Below are 14,700 nucleotides of genomic sequence, written 5' to 3'. Positions count from 1 at the left end.
CATCCTCATGAATACTATTTGGGTTCTTCACTTGCTGAGCCACAGTGGGATCTCCCATAACATTTAAATAAATAGGTTATATGTGGGCATGTGTGTGTCATAGTGATAGCAAGAAGTTTGGCTTAAGTTTATTTCATTTCAATTATTGCAGCAAACATTATTTCTTTTAACAATTTATTGAGCATTTGTCCTGTGTCAGCTACTGTGCTTTGTGTGTTCACTTGTAACTTAAGTTTTGCAATAATTAAGGTGGGATAGAAAGGTGATATTCCTGTTCCCACCTATAGCCTAGTTGCAAATGGGAAGTAACCTATTAACCTAATTCATATAGAGACAATGCAAAATTTTATCGTGCATTCTCAAAGTAGTCCACCTCAGACCTAGAAATACTTCTTGGAGGTGTTGCTTTACATTTAAGATAATTTAACATGCTTTGAAGTAAACATGAAATTACTTCTCTTAAGAATTAAGTGCTGGATTGCAATGACACGTAATAGTATAAAAGTTTTATCTTTCCCTACTTAAAATTCTCTGGAGGCTTCTCTCAGCTGTCAGAATAAGACCCCAAATGTTATAACGTAGTAACCCAAACCCTTTATAACCTCCCTATCTAGCTTTTTCTCAGTTATTTATATTTTGCCCCACTTTGTAGTTATGTGTTTTCTGTGCCTACAAGGTTCTTTTCTTGACTTCTTATGTACTATTTGTTTTCCATCACTTTAAGTTAAGCATCAAGTCTTCTCAAGTCATTCATTAGTTGTTACCCAGCCCAATCCTTCCTGAACCAGCTGTTTCATTTCTGTGGTCCTTAGTGTGAATAAATCTGTGTTGCTGTTTTACTTATCTCCACATGCTAGCACTTCTAGTCTTAGCATTAGTCTTAGGGTAAGGACTATCTTTGATTTTGTTACCTAGCACACATATGAAAAATGTAATATATGACTGGAAAGAGAAATTAAGATCAATTCAAGTAATATCTTGAATGTTAGACTCAGGAATGTTTATACCTTATTTTAATATATACTAATTAGCCATTGAAAGTTTTTGAGGATAATAAAGTAGATTAAATGTACTATACAACATATTAAAAGAGAAAATGGACGTGAGGAAATTCATCAAGTAGCTGTTGGAATAGTTAATAGTATGCAGTTAATGGCACTGAGAACAGAAAAAAATAGAGCATACTGATTGAGTAAAAGAACTTGGCACTTATTGGATGCGGGTTGAAGGAAAGACTAGGGCATACAGTGTTGGGTTAGGCAAGGAGAATGATGGAAGAGAAGGAAGGGACAAAGAAGAGATTTACAAAGAGTTTTCAGTCTCAGAGATAATACCTGTCATTCTTCTTTTCTTTGAATTAGTTCAAAGAATCTTAAGGATAAGCTGGGTTGTTTTTTGTTTTTTTTTTTTCAGTCACATAAAATATAGTTCAGAAGGTATGCTATGAGAATATACTTTTTTTTTTTGTCTTCTGTCCTTTTAGGGCCGCAACCAAGGCATATGGGGGTTCCCAGGCTAGGGGTCTAATTGGAGTTGTAGCTGCCAACCTATGCCACTGCCACAGCCACGCCAGATGTGAGTCACATCTGCAACCTACACACACCACAGCTCATGGCAATGCCAGATCCTTAACCCACTGAGCGAGGCCAGGGGTCGAACCCGAAACCTCATGATTCCTAGTCGGATTTGTTTCCGCTGCACCATGACGGGAACTCCAGAATATACTATTGAAGTAAATTAAAAAGAGAACACTGATCATGGGCCAATCTGTCTGTGCCTCTGCCTTTAGGAGGAACATCAGTGTTCAATTAAACTTCCCTAAAGTTTGCATAAACACTGAGCATTCTTTTGCTTCAGAAATTAATGACCACTCTAATTCATATCAAAGCAGTAGATTTTCTAAGGGTACTTGGTAAATGTTTAACATTCAAAGTCTTTCCCCTTTGGCCTACACCATAGCAACAGCAATGCCAGATACAGGCCGGGTCTGTGACATACACCATAGCTCATGACAACACTGGATCTTTAACCCACAGAGCAAGGCCAGGGATTGAACCCGCATCCTCATAGATACTAGTAGCGTTCATTAACTATTGAGCCACAATGGGAACTCCCGGAGATTTTTTTAAAAAGGGAAACAGTAACCTGTTGTCACTGCCCCCATTCTACCCCGTTTTTTTCCAGAGTGGGGTTAGAGGTTCCTAGTGGAAGAGGATTGAAACTAACATCTTAACTTACTCAGCATTAACCATAATTCTCTTTTCTCCCAACTCTCATAGCTATGTTCATAAAACTTCAGGAAAATAAAAAGTAGTTATTACTGTTAAAGAATTAGATAAACATATTTAAAGATGTTTGAATGTATTTGTTTTATTTTATTTTATTTTTGTCTTTTTGCCTTTTCTAGGGCCGCTTCCTGCGGCATATGGAGGTTCCCAGGCTAGGGGTCTAATTGGAGCCATAGCCACCGGCCTATGCCACAGCCACAGCAACGTGGGATCCGAGCTGCATCTGCAACCTTTACCACAGTTCACGGCAACACCAGATCCTTAATCCACTGAGCAAGGCAAGGGATCAAACCCACAACCTCATGGTTCCTAGTCGGATTCGTTAACCACTGCGCCACGATGGGAATTCCAAGATGTTTGAATGTATTTGGGAACAAAAATTATCTTCCCTTTAGTATGATCCGGAGCTATCATCTCGACAATTTGGAGTTGAACTGTCCCGTTTGACCAGTGAGGACAGAACTGTTCCTTTAGTGGTGGAAAAGCTCATAAACTATATCGAAATGCATGGACTGTACACAGAAGGTATTTATCGAAAGTCTGGTTCAACTAATAAAATCAAGGAGCTTCGACAAAGTCTAGATACAGGTAAGATAGTGCCCTCCAAATCAAGACCAACTGCTTTTATTTAAATAGGTCATCTCATGCTCTTAGTTTTCATTACATGTTGATCCTTTTCTTGTAGCCAGAAGAATGCAATCTCTTCTGTGGTGCTTGTTTTATTTATTTATTTATTTTTCATTTTTGGTCAACCCATGACACACAGAGCTCCTGGGCCAGGAGCCTGGGGATTTAACCTGTGTCCACGCACTCCCAAGACACCACAAATACCGTTGTGCCACAGCAGGAGCTCCACTGTTTTATTATTTTATAGCTTCCCAAAGAATCTTTGTTTTTATGTGGTCAGTTTAGCAAACATACATTGAGTGTCATTTGTACAAGTTGTTATTAAGTACTCCAGACAAATATTTAATCTTTTTTACAGTTTGGTAAGATGGTAATATCTGCAATTTATAAAGAAGAAAATGTAGGTTCAGTGAAATCAAATAATGAGCTATTGATGAGATGATATTTTTGTATTAATCTTCACAATAAATCTTTGTACCAGTCTTCACAAGTAGTGATTACTACCCCTATTTACAGATGAAGGAACTGAGGCTTACCTGAGATCTTGCCTAAAGACACCACCAATTAGTGACAAAGTTGGCATTTAACCCTGGATCTTCTGAATCCATAATTTAAACTATTGCCAGTTAGTCTCTATTATTCTGATTGTAAGCTTTTTTTTTTTTTTTTTTTTTTTTTTGTCTCTTTAGGGCCCCACCCGTGGCATATGGAGATTCCCAGGCTAGGAGTCGAATCAGAGCTACAGCTACAGGCCACAGCCACAGCAACATCAGATCCGAGCCACATCTGTGACCTATACCACAGCTTGTGGCAATGCCGGATCCTTAACCCACTGAGTGAGGCCAGGGATCAAACCTGCATCCTCGTGGATGCTAGTTGGGTTTGTTAACCACTGAACCACGACGGGAACTTTGGTGGTGCTCTTTCTGATGCATCTTCTTGCCTTCCTTCATTCATGACATCATTACTTAAACTGATTAGTGAGTTGAACACCTATCTTTGTAGAGCTCTATACAGGTAGATCTATACCTATATATCTATACATTCTAGCCTGGAATGTATCCAGGGGTTTGACTTTGGCTTTATTTTTCAGCTTGTTTCTGCCACCGCAAACCTAACTACCTATTTCATCATTCATCCTATGTCATTCCAGTCATCTCATGTATAACCTTAGGGAGTTTATAAGTAAAGCAGAGTGAAGCTTTTCTTCACATTTCCTAAGCTCAGTGATCACTGTCCTTTCATCTATAAGAATATCCTTAAAATCACCTTGACTTTTAGAATTGTCATCTGGGCCTTTTTCCGTTTGTCATCTGTGTATCACAGACCAATCCGTCTACAACATGATAAATACAGAAATTGAGAGCAATCATTTCATTTATAGCAGTTTATAGTGCTTTGACATGAAAATGTGTAATCTTTTATTTTACATACCTATCAGTTCACAGCAATTTGGAAAACAACAAACAAAAACCATTCCTTTACCACAGTAGAAGCACTATTCCAAAGCATGGAATTAGACCGTAGAAAATAGTCCATTCGATTAAGAACAAGGCTTCTTTTGGTGATGATAGTTTCTAAAGTGAATTATTTGACTCTCTGTGTGTTTTGGTTTTATCTAACTCTCATCTCTGAATAGATGCTGAGAGTGTAAACCTAGACGACTATAACATACACGTTATTGCAAGTGTATTCAAACAATGGCTTCGTGATTTGCCCAATCCACTCATGACCTTTGAACTATATGAGGAATTTCTTCGAGCTATGGGTAAGTACAGGCTTCCTGGGTTCAAGGGAAGGCCTACACTTGGGAAATAAATGCAGTCTTTGTATTAATTTAGCCATCCTCTCTACTGATTTAGTTCAAAAGTAATGCAGTCGATACAAAACTGCCAGTGAACTCTAACCTATTCAAATGTTGACTTTTTCCTAAAAATTTCTAAGTCATTTAGTTGCTTCTCGTAAAGAGATTGAAAGACTAGTTTATAAACAAACTAAACAATTAAATAGGAGATTTATGTTCATTTAAATTGTGAATGTAGGAATTCTCTTGTGGCACAGCACCTTAAGGATCCAGCATTGTCACTGCAGTGGCTGGGTTGCTGTTATGGCATGAGTTTGATGCCTGGCCCAGGAACTTCCACATTCCTTGGGCATGTCCTCCCCCCCAAAAAAATTGTGAATCTAGGTGAGAACTCAGTGTAAATTTGGTTATCTATTTTATGCCATGCCTAACATGTATGTTGGCTTAGTTTTTCAGTGCTGCAGATGTATAGATATTGATGAAGGCACCAGGAAGTGTTTTTTAGGACCTGAGGCCTGACTTCTCAAGTTCCCATAAGACTGATTTATAACTTATATAGCATTTGATTAATTTTAATGGGGAATTAATTGGTTTGCCACAAAATGCCTGAAAAACCAGGGCATCTCTTGCCTCTTGCTTAATCAAGAATCACTGGAATATAGGAGTCCCCATCGTGGCTCAGTGGTTAACGAATCTGACTAGGAATCATGAGATTTCGGGTTTGATCCCTGGCCTCAATCAGTGGGTTAAGGATCCGGCATTGCCATGAGCTGTGGTGTAGGTCGCAGACGCGGCTCCTATCCCGTGTTGCGGTGGCTGTGGTATAGACCGGCGGCTACATCTCCTATTTGACCCCTAGCCTGGGAAATTCCATATGCTGCAGGAAGTGGCCCTAGAAAAGGCAAAAAGACAAAAATAAAAAATAAATAAAATAAAAATTAAAAACAAAAAGAATTACTGGAATATAGATTAAAACTCAGGAGACTGCTTAGTGAGTATAGAACTCAAGGAAATTAGAAATTACTGTGAGTTGTTCTGCTATACTCCTAGTTTTAGGTATAGCTAAAACTCCTAAAACTCTAGAGCCAGTCTCTCTTGCTGCCTAGTGTCTGTCCAGAAGGAAGATGTAGTATATAAGAGGGGCTATTCAGTCTTATTGGCTGCTCTTACTGCTTTCAGGCCTTCAGGAGAGGAAAGAGACAATCCGTGGTGTATACTCTGTGATTGACCAGCTGTCCCGAACTCATCTCAATACACTGGAACGCCTCATCTTTCATCTGGTCAGGTAACTTCAAGGAGCAAAGGGATGCTTCACAGTTTCTCTTGGATGCCGTCAAATGAATGAAGAGCTCCTTCATATGGAAAACTGACCAATCTTTTTTTCCCTATTGATAAAGTCAGTGCCTCAAACAAGTGGTTACAATTCCTTGAAGTAGAAATTCTCGGCTGAGTTGGACTGCATGGCAGGTGCCTCTCTGCCCTGTGAGATCATGTAAGAGTCTCCTGAGGGCACTGTATTGCCTAGCCTGTTAATTCCTGAACTAGAAAGGATGTGTTGACATAACCTAATTCATAGAAGATGGATTCAGATGGAGCTCAGGAATAGACTGACCAAAGAGACTTCAGGGATAATATTTGTTGTCTGGAGTGTATTGGCAATAGTTGCGGAAAAGCCATCTTTCTCTTTGGATAAATATCTTATATGACTTCTGAAAATGCCTTAAGGTCTCTACTCTGCATTCTTTAGACATGTTCATCTGGTAATGGTGACTTGGGGCAGTGGCTCACAAATTTCCCCTGATAAGCTATCTGCTAGACTGAATTGCTTCAAGGAAGGAACAGGAACAGCTTTGGGAAAAGTCTACAGTGTCTCTCTTCAACTGATAGGAATATCCTTCCTGTACTGCATGATTGATGTCATTCATCTTCTCTCATCTCTTTTGCCTACTTCCCTGCAGTTTTCCTTTTTATACCCCAGTTTCACCTGTTCTTGTTTTTTTTTTTTTTTTTTTTTTTTCATTTTTAGGATTGCTCTACAGGAAGACACTAATCGAATGTCTGCTAATGCTTTGGCTATTGTGTTTGCACCCTGCATTCTACGCTGCCCTGACACCATCGACCCACTACAAAGTGTGCAGGACATCAGTAAGACTACCACGTAAGGCCAGTCACTGTCATCTCTGCAAGAACCCAGGGACTTCTGAACCAGTGTGGTCACTTTATCCAGAGAGCGGACATAGTGAATAACTTCTAAATTTCAGATGTTTTCAATAAGATTGCTAGGCACCACTGGGATTTTTTATGCTGAAAATGAAAAGTTTCTTTAGATTCTATTCAGCTTAGCATAATTTGTTTTGAAGAGTCATATCTTTTTTAATTTGGCTTTTCTTTAGGAATGATTATAGTTTCCAAATATATTTTAAAATCTCACTTTAAATCCTTTTTTTAGATTCCACATGTCAGTGATAGCCAGTCAAAAAATGCGACACCAACATCAAATGCTATCACTGACATGTGGAATCTAAAAAAAGGGACACGATGAATTTCTTTACATAACAGATACTGACTCACAAACTTTGGGGGGTGCACTGAGCGTTTGGGATGAACATGCTGTAAAATTTGGTTGTGATGATGGTTGTACACCTATAAATGTAATAAAATTCATTAAGTATTTTAAAAAATCTCATTTTACCAAATTATATATACTTTGTGTTTTCCTATAATCTAATCTAACTGTATTTTTATGACTCTAAATCCCCAAGTCTTAGTACTTCAGTGTTCCTGTATTTAACCTTGGCTTTTTTTCATAGACCTCTGATTTCCTTCCAGAGTGTGGTTCTTAACCTTTTCTGCAAAAGGAGCTTTCTGAAAAAAAGCCTGGTGTTTGTGTCCTTTCTGAGAGTCTGATTTAATAGATCTAGGGTATGGCCTAGGCATTGGGACTTATAACTGCTCCTCAGATAGATATTAAAGTGCAGCCAAAGTTGTGAACTACTGTTATAAACCCTGTCTCTGAGCTCATAAAATAAGGGATGGTGATTTTTCTTTTATCCTCCAACTGTCTACCAGGCTTAGTGGAAAACTAGTCTGTGGGTACTACAATGTATTTGATTTACTTCAACTCTTAACAGTTTTCTCTCTTTTCTCCTGTTTCAGCTGTGTGGAGCTGATTGTTTTGGAACAAATGAATAAATATAAGGCTCGTCTCAAAGACATCAGTAGCCTGGAATTTGCTGAGAATAAGGCAAAGACCAGGCTGTCACTGATTCGTAGATCAATGGTAAGATGCAGGATGTGGAGTCACAGGGGGAATTAGGAGCCTTACTGGGATTTTAAGTAAATGTTATGATGTAGAGAGAGATTATTTTCCAAATATTTTTCACATGGAACAAGTGAAAAAGCACCTTATCTCAGGGTGCTATGTATGCCTCATGTCTGATCTTTTAGTTCTCTTCAGTTACATAAACAAAATATATACTGTTAAATTCGAAGAATTTTTAAAATCAGTATTTGGATAAAATGTTGTTGGTTTAATAATTTGCCCTGTTTTCTTTTCCTGTCCTTTCTATGAAAACTTAGCCTATCCGAACTTTTGACTCTACTTTTCCACCATTTGTTCCGCCCTCAACCATGTTGCTTTTGGTAGACCTGCCAATACTTCTGAGATATAGAGAATTCAATCACTTGCAAGCATGTGATTCATAGGATATGGAATTCACCATGAGTCTACTATTATCAAATAGAGATTTCCTTAAGAGTTTATTGCTAGGTTTTGAAAAAAGCCTTTCAAAAATCTTAATTTATTTCTTCCATTTGCTCACTTTCTGTTTCATATCTTCCTTTGTAATCAGTGACTTATATGTGGATAACTCCAGTTCTCACTGAACAATAATCATTAGGGTCTGGGTGACGGGAAAACAACTGCTGCATTGAAGTTTAATTATTGCCCATTTGATACCCTTTCCCTTAATTGTAAAACAAAATTGTATTAGTGAAAACCCACCCAGATCCCCAGTAAACCTCTAGAGAGAAGCAGGCTTCCTCATCATCATGTCCATGCTTTTGCAGGGACCCAGCAATACTTCCTCTATACTTCATAGTTTATATTTGGATTGGCATTAAAGTAACTCTGTTTATTCCTTTACTGTTAAACTGCCTAGCACAGGACAAGTGCTCAACAATGTCAGTTGATTAAGTTAGTGAAGGGTGTTCTCTAAAAACAAACATAAACATAGAATTTTTCCAGCGGTAAAGGTATTAAATAAAGCTCATCATCGTAGGACACTTTCTAAAGAGGTTTCTAAATGAGATTTATTTTCCCCAGAAACCTCATTTAAAAGTGAAACCCTTTCTGTAGCATGAATTTTTAGGAACTCAATTCTGAGAGGCCCAAGTTAGTAGTGCCCTTCTGGGGAAAAAGGGAAGAGACCTTTTACTATAAAGCCTCTTTTCAAAGCAGGAAGACAAGCTGTGATTTTTTGCTGATGCTGCAGAAGACGGATTTATTCATTCCATTGAAAGATTAAACCTCTTTTAATGGGGCGATAACATGTACATTCTAACCTTCTGCTTTCCTTTTCATGTCCTTCCTAATCCAGAAACCTGTACTAATTGCAGTTAGATTTATGAGCATTACCCGCAATTCAGTCTCGGTATGTATTAATATTGCAATGTGTCACAGCCACTTTACATTATTGTCTTTCATCCATCCAGGAGTTGTTCTGCTCTGTCTGTCATCCACGCCTGTCCACCCTCCATGTGTAGCCCCAGTTCAGGCCCCACTTTCTGATCAGCCTTCACTTGCTTTTCTCTTACTCTCTTTCTTTAGAACTTTTACTTTCTTTCCTTTGTATCATGTGGTTAAACAATGTCCATTGATAATATACTCATTTTTCCTCTTTGTCAGAGAAGCCTCTTTGTGGATTTCTTCTTGGGTTGGATCATTGAAAGGTGAACATTGAAAGCACTGAAGTATCAAATTAATTTATGCTCTATGAGCTTTGTTCTCATCGATCTCCTCCACTTTATTACTTGAAACACTTATTACTGTTTTTAGCATCCTCCATCATGAGAAGTGCTTATTTGCCCATTCTTACCTGTGACTTTCATGGTGTCATTCTAGGTGTAGTTTTGTTGCTTTTTTTCTCAAGATTGCTTTGGCTACTTGGAGCCCTCTGTGTTTCCATACACATTTGGAATTATTTGTTGTAGTTCTGTGAAAAATGCCCTTGGTATTTTGATAGGAATTATATTAAATCTGTAGATTGCTTTGGGTAGCATGGTGATTTTAACAATATTAATTCTTCCAATCCATGAACACCATATATCTTTCCATTTGTTTGTGTCATCTTCAGTTCTTTCATAAGTGTCTTAGTTTTCCAAGTTCAGGTCTTTTATTTCCTTGGTTAGATTTATTACTAGATATTTTGTTCTCTTTTTTTTTCATTGTTACCGTATAGAAGAAATGCATCAGGGAGTTCCCATCGTGGCACAGCGGAAATGAATCTGACTAGGAACCATGAGGTTGTGGGTTCGATCCCTGGCCTCACTCAGTGGGTTAAGGATCCAGTGTTGCCATGAGTTGTGATGTAGGTTGCAGACATGGCTCAGATCTGATGTTGCTGTGGCTGTGGTGTAGGCCAATTAGACCCCTAGCCTGGGAACCTCCGTATTCCACGAGTGTGGCCCTAAAAAGCAAAAAAAAAAAAAAAAGAAAGAAAGAAAAACGATGTTAGAAACACATCAGATTTCTTTATATTAATTTTGTATCATAAAACATTAGTGAATTAATTTATTCTAATAGTTTTTTGGTGGCATCTTTAGGATTTTTTTATATATATTGTATCATGCCTTTTGCAAACAGTGACAGTTTTACTTCTTCCTTTCCAATTTAGGTTCCTTTTACTTTTCTTGTCTGATACTGTGTTAAATAAAAATGATGAGAATGGTCATCCTTGTCTTGTTTCTGATCTTAGAGGAAATACTTTCACTTTTCACCATTGAGTATGATGTTTTGTCATAAATGGCCTTTGTTATGTTGAACTATGCTCCCTTTATACCCACTTTGTTGGCAGTTTTGTTTTGTTTTGTTTTGTTTTGTTTTTTGTCTTTTTTTTTGCTATTTCTTGGGCCGCTCCCGCGGCATATGGAGGTTCCCAGGCTAGGGGTCGAATCGGAGCTGTGGCCGCCAGCCTACGCCAGAGCCACAGCAACGCAGGATCCGAGCCGCGTCTGCAACCTACACCACACAGCTCACGGCAACGCCGGATCGTTAACCCACTGAGCAAGGGCAGGGACCGAACCCGCAACCTCATGGTTCCTAGTCGGATTCGTTAACCACTGCGCCACGACGGGAACTCCCTGTTGGCAGTTTTTAATCATAAATGGATATTGAATGATGTCAAAAGCTTTTTCCACATTTATTCAGATGATTATGATTTTTATTCTTTAGTTTGTTGATGTAGTGTACCACATTAAGTTGATGTAGTGTACCACATTTAGTGTGATGTAGTGTACCCACAGCCACAGCAACGTGGGATCCGAGCTGCATCTGCGACCTACACCACAGTTCACTGCAACACTTTTTTTTGAGGATTTTTGCATCTATGTTCACAGTGACATTGGGCTATATTCTCTTTTTTTGTGATATCTTTGGTTTTGGCGTCAGGGTGAGGCTGGCCTCATAGAATGAGTTCAGAAGCATTTCTTCCTTTTCAGTTTTTGGGAATAGATTAAGATAGGTGTCCTATATACTTTAGGTCATCTCTAGATTACTTGTGATACCTAATTCAATATAAACGTTATGTAAATAGTTGTAAATATAATGCGTTATGTAAATAGTTGTTAGTGCATGGTGGCAAATTCATGTTTTCCTTTTTGGAACTTTCTGAAAATTTTTTTCAAATGTTTTCATTCTGTAGTTAGTTGACTCTGAGAATACAGAACCTGCAGATACAGAGGGCCTACTTACAGCTCAGGCAGTCTGGCTTTACAAAGGTGTTGTCTGCCCTGCGTACCGCAGGCATAAAAGCACTCCACCTCCTTGACCTTCACACTGCCAAAATATCTAAGAAGAAGCTTAATTCACCTGAAAGGGTACTTATGGAAGAGCCCAGAGGAGATGAAGAAGGTTATCAGTTAAACCTTTTCTACAAAAGTTGAAATCAGTACATAAAAGGAGGCAGAAAAGGATAAATCTTTAGGGAAAAATAGGAACAAAAGGAAAAGAGGGAGCAAAAGGAAAACAGACTGAAGTGGCTAAACAAGAAACTAAAAACACTCCCCTTAAGATAACAGAGAAACTGAAGCAAAGTATGATTAAAATAACCTATCGAGTTGGTGAGCCCTGTATTGCACTTCTTGTACAATCCAGGAGAATTTTTTAAATTGCTGTTTTTAATTTTAAATAAATAAATTATTTATTTATTTATTTTTGTCCATACCTGTGGCATGTGGAAGTTCTGGGACCAGGGATTGAACCCCTGCCACAGCAATGACCCAACCAGCTGCAGTGACAATGCCAGATCCCTAACCTGCTGCTCCACAAGAGAACTCTGTTACAAACCTTAATACTTACTTTCTCTGACCCTATAAGAGAACTCTGGGCTGTAGGGATTTCAACTTTTCCCTAATCTTTGTTTAATGCTATCTTAAAAGAGATCATACCAGTAGAGCTTGCTTGATTTTCTTCAGTTCTGTTAAGCAGTTCTTAGCTAAAGAACTAGGTGGCCAGGTGATGGTATGAATGCTAAACAAAGGCAGCTCTTTTTATTGAATACTAGGAAGTAAATACTAGGATTAAGCTCAGATTTTTCCAGTTCCCTGAGGCTTTTATATCACATTGTTTTAGTTATTCATTTGTCTTCATTAAAATAGTCAAAATCATATGTAGTAAGAAGATGTCTTGAAATTTATCATGTGATTCTGACCTGTCAAAATGGCCTTTGACACTGTTGATACTAACTCCAAACCCTGTTCTCTGCCTCCATTCCGCAATGCTGTCTTACCTAGAGTCCATCCTTTGTTAAATTTTCAGTCTGACTTCTGTTTTTTTGTTTGTTTTTGTCTTTTTAAGGCCCCACTCGCAGCATATGGAGTTTCCCAGGGTAGGGGTCAAATTGGAGCTACAGGTGCTGGCCTACACCACAGCCACAGCAATGCCAGATCCGAGCCTCGTCCGTGACCTACACCACAGCTCACGGCAATGCTGGATCCTTATCCCACTGAGTGAGGCCAGGGATGGAACCTGCAGCCTCATGGATACTAGTCAGATTCATTTCCGCTGAGCCACAGGAACTCCTCCTGATCTTCTCTTTTGAATGCCCTTTTCTTAATAGATTCTTTACTTCTTGATCTCAGAACTGAAAGTAGAATAGCAATCTTGTAATCCTTCTGATACTTATCCCATTGTATGTTTTATTAGAGGGCATGAATATAGATAGAGGAGTCAGCCAGAATGCCCTTAGAACCACCTCAGCTTTGACCTTATCACTGGGGCTAGCTCAGCAGTTTCTGTTTCTGAAATAGCATATCTTCCTTTCTTCTTCCGCAAACCAACACAGAAATCTGTTAAGTTTATTGTCCCGTGCTATTCAAAAGATAGTCGTATGTTTGCATAAATAGCTAACTTTGAAGAGAAGCTCTTAAAATATTATTGAGAAATATAACATATATAGAAAGCACAGAAACATACATATACATATTAATGAATTATAAGGTGAACATCTACATACCACACTCAGTTCAAGAAATACAACATTGCCCTCACCCCTAGAAGCTCTCCTCTCTTTCTAATCACAGTCCTTTCTCTCCCCTAAAGGTCAGCAATAACCAGAGTTTTCTGTTAATCTGTTTTCTTTGTTTTGTTTCCCACTAAAGTATGTATCCCTAAGCACTATAGTTTTGTTTTGCCTGTTTTTGAGCTTTATATAAATGGAATCATATATTAGTTTATATCTGACTTGTTTCAACTCAACTTTATGGGTGTAAGACTTATCCATATTGTGGTGTTTAGTTGTAGCTCATACTTGTTACTGTATAGTATTCCATTGTATGTGTGTACTACAGTTTATCCATTCTAGTATTGATGGACATTTGGCTTGTATTTGGGGGGTTTATGAATAATGCTGCTGTGAACATTCTGATACATTTAGTTTTGATAGACACATGGATGTATTTTTGTGAGGGTTTTATAGGGGTGGAATTACAGGGTCACAGGATATATGTATCTTCAATCTGAGTACAAAATGGTTGTATCGTACTAGCAGTGTATGACAGTTCCCAATTGCTCCACTTCCCCCTCAGCACTTATATTGCCAGATTCCTTAATTTTAGACATTTTAAGGGGTGTGTCATTGGGGTTTTAATTTGTATTTCTGTGTTGTGACTCTAATGTGCTTAGGTACCTTTTCATAAGTATAAGTATTTTGGCAGTTTGGATATCTTCTTTTGTGGAAGACCTGTTCTAAACTCTTGCCCATTTTTCTAATTGGGTTGTGTGTCTTTTCCTGATCTGTAGGAGTTCAGTATGGATTCTGGATACAAGCCCTTTATTGGTTACTTCTGTTGCACATTTCTTATTCCACTCTTAAAGGTGTCTTTTGATGAACAGAAGGTTCTTAATTTTAATGTAGTGTATTTTACCAGTCTTTTCTGTTAGACTGGTGCTTCAGGGGTATATTTAAGAAAATTTTTACTACCTGAAGTTATGAAGATGATCTTTATTATCTTCCAAAAGCTTTACTGTTTTGCCTTTCATATTTAGGTATAAATACACCTGGAAACAATTTTTGTATGTGGTATAATATAGGGAGTGATCTTTATGTTTCCACGTGGATATCCATTTTTTTTAGCAGTGTTTATTTTTAAAAGCATCCTTTGCATACTGCCCTAAAGTTCCCTTTTTGTTATAAATCAAGTCAATATTATTAGATTTGTTTCTAGGCTATTTTGGCTGTCTTTGTACCAAGACCACTGCTTTAA

General features: G+C 38.1%; 2 protein-coding genes and 1 long non-coding RNA gene across 52 annotated transcripts in view; all 3 read left to right on the top strand.

Annotated features, from left to right (window-relative positions):
* LOC146406890 (uncharacterized) overlaps nt 1–14,700 on the top strand; it is a 994,549-nt gene that overhangs the window by 398,592 nt on the left and 581,257 nt on the right. The window lies entirely within an intron of this gene.
* LOC100627175 (GRAM domain containing 2-like) overlaps nt 1–14,700 on the top strand; it is a 464,606-nt gene that overhangs the window by 269,796 nt on the left and 180,110 nt on the right. The gene's annotated exons all lie outside the window — the stretch shown is intronic.
* Nucleotides 1–14,700, top strand: part of MYO9A (myosin IXA) — a 226,668-nt gene that overhangs the window by 194,736 nt on the left and 17,232 nt on the right. For 32 of the 50 annotated variants that reach the window (XM_084979663.1, XM_084979645.1, XM_084979706.1 and 29 more), the window contains 6 exons: nt 2,684–2,876; nt 4,555–4,683; nt 5,899–6,004; nt 6,746–6,877; nt 7,876–7,999; nt 9,318–9,371. In XM_084979663.1, the coding sequence (XP_084835789.1) occupies nt 2,684–2,876; nt 4,555–4,683; nt 5,899–6,004; nt 6,746–6,877; nt 7,876–7,999; nt 9,318–9,371 (738 nt within the window). The remainder of the gene's footprint in view (nt 1–2,683; nt 2,877–4,554; nt 4,684–5,898; nt 6,005–6,745; nt 6,878–7,875; nt 8,000–9,317; nt 9,372–14,700) is intronic. The other 18 variants (XM_084979629.1, XM_084979771.1, XM_084979793.1 and 15 more) reach the window with 1 other exon arrangement.

This window comes from Sus scrofa, chromosome 1 (genome assembly GCF_054392235.1).
Source record: "Sus scrofa isolate SSC_HxYL_T2T_F1_AM1 chromosome 1, Sscrofa_HxYL_maternal_Yorkshire_Landrace_v2.0, whole genome shotgun sequence".
In the NCBI taxonomy this organism is placed as follows: domain Eukaryota; kingdom Metazoa; phylum Chordata; class Mammalia; order Artiodactyla; family Suidae; genus Sus; species Sus scrofa.
Note: the sequence above shows the minus strand (reverse complement) of the source record. Positions and strands in the feature narration are given on the sequence as shown.